The sequence below is a fragment of the Solanum stenotomum genome, chromosome 11 (assembly GCF_019186545.1).
Source record: "Solanum stenotomum isolate F172 chromosome 11, ASM1918654v1, whole genome shotgun sequence".
NCBI lineage: Eukaryota > Viridiplantae > Streptophyta > Magnoliopsida > Solanales > Solanaceae > Solanum > Solanum stenotomum.
The window spans coordinates 985076-990529 of NC_064292.1; the positions used below are offsets into that span (position 1 = coordinate 985076).

At 31.6% G+C, this 5454-nt stretch overlaps 1 protein-coding gene across 1 annotated transcript in view; it reads right to left on the reverse strand.

Moving 5' to 3' along the window:
* The window catches only part of LOC125844926 (phenylacetaldehyde reductase), a 16078-nt gene extending 13380 nt beyond the window's left edge, over positions 1-2698 (reverse strand). The window contains exons 1-3 of the mRNA XM_049524293.1: positions 2455-2698; positions 2200-2372; positions 1386-1571 (exon numbers count right to left, since the gene is read on the reverse strand). Of these exons, the coding sequence (XP_049380250.1) occupies positions 1386-1571; positions 2200-2372; positions 2455-2575 (480 nt within the window). The 5' untranslated portion in view covers positions 2576-2698. The remainder of the gene's footprint in view (positions 1-1385; positions 1572-2199; positions 2373-2454) is intronic.
* Positions 2699-5454: the final 2756 nt, after the last annotated feature.

Consider the following 5454-nt stretch of genomic DNA (forward strand, 5'->3'; position numbering starts at 1 on the left):
TTTTCCGGTGACAAATAGTTGGAATTGAAATTCCCAGGCAGAGTAATTTTTTCCTGTGAAACGAACATAGAAGGACTCAAACTGATATGACGCCATGTTCTTGACAAGTTAAGGAAAATAGAAATGCAATGATACAAAATAACCAAAATGACCAAGACTGAGATTCCAAGATGCCTAAAATTCCAAGATACTTAGGACTTACTGTTGACTAAAAAACAGTAAGCTGAACCAAAACTTTCAAAAAAAAATTATGAAAGAAACCACAGATGAAAGACACTAAGAATCAAAGCACTGAAAAAGGCTCTGATACCATGTCAATTTTGCTGAATGATCTCTCTCAAATGAGAGTTCTTCCATTAAATAGAAAGAATTCTGATTTACATGCCTAAAAATCTGCTATATATCCCTAAATATATGTTATTCCTAATTGTAATATCTCTGAAAATATGCTACATTAATCTATGCTATCTCCTATCATCATTACACAAATATTTAGAGTTATAACATAGATATGTACAGATATTTAGAATCTGTCCAATCATGCTAACAGACCCATGGTTCGAAACTCGAGAAAATATGGACCTGCTTCTGTTCTCTACCTCAATTAATTATCAAACCTCTTGTAAGCAACTGAGTCCTTACTTTTGAACCAAAACCCTGGAATCACTAATATCTCTACGTACGATTGAACAAGCATGGCTCAATTTCACACCCAAGTACATAATTTACTCCAAAATCCAAGTGAAGAAAACCAACGAAAACTACTTATAACAAATCAATTAATCAGTCAACTACACCTCATACCAAACTAAATACTAGGATATTTGGGCCATTTCATTTCAATACAAACTTAAAAAGAATAAGAGAAAAAAGAACTTGTGATAAGATGAGTGGCTAATGGAGCTGATTCTTCTATCTCTTCTTTCTCCCGACAATTGGAGATAATTTACGATGATAGAAGGCAGTGCGGCAGCACTCTTACACACTAACGCCATGGTGCCCAAATATGATAACATGACACTAGACTTGTCTTACCATGTTCACAAAATCTATTCTTTCAAACTAAGTTCAAAATCACATTATGTTATATACCAATATTAAAATCATGCTATTTTCTAATCCAAAGCAACAGAAACTGTTAAAAATATTGTAAAAACTAGTGAGTATCATTTAGGATTAGTCAAGTTGATTCTTCCTAACGTAATTCACATTAGTATTTAAACCCAACAGTTCGAGGGAATATTCAAGCTAAGTTTTCACTCAATCTTCTCTCGTTGTCTTATTTTTTTCTCACAAAAACAAAAAGACGGATACTTATACGAAATGTTAAGATACAAAGGCAGGGCAAAGCCAATCTCAAACAGAAAAAAGGGAAATGTATGTACCCCATTCTGTTTGCAGTACTCAATATCAGTCCAGCAATCCTCATTCATGATACGATCAGCTGGCCAATTAGGATTTGGGGTGATGGACGATACAGATGAAGTCACTACCACACGCTTAACACCGAGCTCCTTTGATGCTGTAAGTACATTACTAGTGCCTTTGATTGCTGGTGACAGAAGATCATTCTATAACTCACACGACCACAACCCCATGTAGATAACAGACAGAGTAGAAAATTAATACCAAAACTACAAATCAATCTGAAGAACAAGTAAATGAGCAATAGCAGAGGCCAGACTAGAAGTCCACCGGTTCGGTGTAGCTTTAGTTCAAACAACATAGTTGTATTAAAGATGAGTCAAATATACCTCAACCATTCAAAATGGATCAGTTTTACTCTCCGTACTGTTATTTGGCTCAAAAATACCTTATGTTACATTTTTGGCTCAAGAACATCCTCCAACTAGCAAAATGCTTCAAAAATATCTTCTTTTTTAACGTTGCTCCAAAACAAAGAAAAATGGTTCAATCTTGACCTTTAATTACTCAAAATTGGACAATTTGAATAGTTCAAGAGCAAAATTGAACCATTTTTTCTTGTTTTGGAGCAATCCCTAGAAAGATTGATACTTTTTAGCCATTTTAGTATTTTTGAGCCAAAAATACAATGACAATGGACATTTTTTAACCAAACACTTAACTCGATATCGCTATCCTAGAATTTAGAACAAATAAAGTCAAATTCTGGCTTCACATAGGACCAATAGTAATAGTAGTAAAAAAATAAAAATAAAGAGGGGTTCTCGAACCCACCTCAGGATCTTTAACTTCATCAACAGTGCAAGGAGAAGCAAGATGAAAAACACCTACAGTACCAGTAATCGCAGAAACAATTGAATCGTAATCAAGCAAATCAATTTGATAAAGACGAAGACGAGATTCAGCTCCTTCTAAAGCAAGTAAATGCTTCGTCTCCTTCTCATCATCTAAAAAAAAACAAAAATCAACAACATTAGGAAAAAATACTTAATCCGAACCAGAAATTGATCAAAGGAAGAAGCAACTAACTTAGATCTTTAACAGTAGCGTGAACAGTGTAGCCACGGTCAAGTAGAGAACTAACAAGCCATGAACCAATAAAACCGCTGCCTCCGGCAACACACACAACTTCACCTTCTCCGTTTGCCATTTTTATCAGTTCAAATTGCTTCACCGGAAAATGCCTTTGAGTTTATCAGTGAAAGAAGAAAATGGGGGAAAATAAGCTCTACCTATGATTCTTTATCCAATGAGAAAAATACAAATCTATTTGAGTTTTGTTCATAAAAATGAAGACAAAATGACAAACAAAATATTCTCTAAATACTTTAGTCTATTAAATTTATTAAAAAATGAATATCTTCTATGTTCTTCGATATTTATCAAACTTTGATTTGTGTTAAAACTAAGTTCAGAATAATATAAAAATGACTACTACAACAGCGAAACAAGAGAGGAGAGTTTTCTTTCGGTGTCTCGAACAAACATTTTGAAACTTCTTTAAACATGTGCTTCAAAGAGCTAAGTTAGGTCTCATCGAACTGGGTCAATAAACTATCTTTCTGGAGCTACTTCTTTACTTAGATTGTTCATTCTGCAATATAAATTAATCCGGATTAATGGACTAGTGACCTTCGTGTCTGAGTATGAAACTCTAAACTAAAAATCGACCATTTAAGTTGGATATCATTTATCTATGATTTTCTTATGATGTTTTCTAGAAATAGATGTTTTCTAGAAATAGATGTTTTCCAAATCTTCAAGTATGTACAACACAATCTTTAAGACCTCTATTTATAGTGTTACATAGATGCATAAAAATAATAATCATAAACATGACGTTAAAACAATACCACACATAACACAATTAGGGTCCAAGTGTTTGGTAGCTAGTTAGAGTTATGTAAATATAAATAATATAACAATTAGTTATGATAGAATTTATGTATTATTTTATGCAAATATTAAGTATGTATTTGTACAGCAAACCAAATATCATATTGATTTTATACATGAATAATTTATCTTCTAACAAATATCAAACATGATACGTCATATTACTTAGACATAATTTAATATTTACATAACTCACTTGCAAAATTTTCCTCATCATCGAGTTGCCTAGTTTTGAAATATGTTGAATAAGCTCACCATTCAACAATTTGGCAATTAATTATGCTATTGGATCGACAATATCAAGCTCAATACCACTTGATTATATGCGATGACGAAACTAGGTATGAATTTTGTCGATTATGTTTAAAACTTTAATATATATCTCTAAGAAGTTATTTTTAAACATTATACATAATATTATATTTTATATGCACATTATAATTTTGCAACGAGGAATATTTGAGTGATTATCCTTGATTCAATAGGTACGCCGCTAATTATATGGATATACACCTATATATTTATATTGATATTTAGATTGCAATAAAAAATATCAAATCAAAGTTCAAAAAATTTAATAAAATCCACCACAATATATCAAGAAGCATATGCTGAAACTTTTAAATCCATCGCATTACAAAATGAAGAATAAACATTCCTTCTAATTCCCTCTATTACGATAAGGGATAGAATATCAAAAAGAAATTATCATCTACAAGCAATTTAACGACAAATTAAAAAAAAAAATTAGTTGAGCATCTTGAATCATTTTTCTTCTTCCTTTTTAACTTTCACTTGAGAATCTTTGAATTTGATCATGGAGGGTGTGATGGTCTTTACATAGAGTCCAATACTCTCTATGAAATTACCATATTTGGTGCCATAAAATCCACCAAACGAACGATCATTTCCTATATGAAAATTGAACTCTATGTAATGTGATGCTTTCTTGCAGCCATATGGTCCATAGGAACCCTTGTTGGCAGAGGCGAATCAAGGATTTTTCGAACATGGGTGCACCAAGTAAAATGTATTGAAGTGAGAATTGATCCTTAATCCTCAAGGTCAAAAGCTCAACATTTACCATTTAGACTTCTTGTAGTACGGGTGCCAGAATATAATATTATACAAAATCTTAAAAAATATCTAATTTTACGANTCTTTACATAGAGTCCAATACTCTCTATGAAATTACCATATTTGGTGCCATAAAATCCACCAAACGAACGATCATTTCCTATATGAAAATTGAACTCTATGTAATGTGATGCTTTCTTGCAGCCATATGGTCCATAGGAACCCTTGTTGGCAGAGGCGAATCAAGGATTTTTCAAACATGAGTGCACCAAATAAAATGTATTGAAGTGAGAATTGATCCTTAATCCTCAAGGTCAAAAGTTCAACATTTAACCATGTGGACCATTTAGATTTCTTGTAGTACGGGTGCCAGAATATAATATTATACAAAATCTTAAAAAATATATAAAAAAAATATCTAATTTTATGAAGAGACCAACAGATGCCGGTGCCCTATTTTTTTGGCTCTAAATTCGCCACTGCTTGTTGGTGCTAAGTGTTATTGAGCTCAAAAGCACTCCACCAAAGGAACCTTTTATACCCGTAAGAAACTTTGATGGATAATCCAATGCAACCTTCAATATAATATATATGGATTACAATCAACAAAATTAATCAAGAGGATGTCTCACTATAAATTGATCAAACTGAACTGACTTAAGAACCTTTTAACTTATCTATATGTTTGGTTAACAACAAAGAGATTATAAGCAAAGATCAAAAAAAAAAAAAAAAGATTATCCCCAAAATCAATAAAAATGTTGATTAGTTATTCTCAAAATATTTTTTCAAAATAAAATTTCTAACTTCCTCCTCACTCTATATCTATCATCCCTCCTTTCGTTTACACAAATACTATTCGAATTAATATTTTCTTGAAAGAAAAAAAGAAGAAGGATATTCTAGTCATTTTAATAAAAGAACTAAGATCTAAAGAAGTAACTTCTAACTTATAAAATCAATTTCAACACTTATTTCAATATTTAAACTTATCTGCTATCTATAATTAGTAAATTCAAACAGACTCTACGTAATGTTCCAAATTATATATGTAAA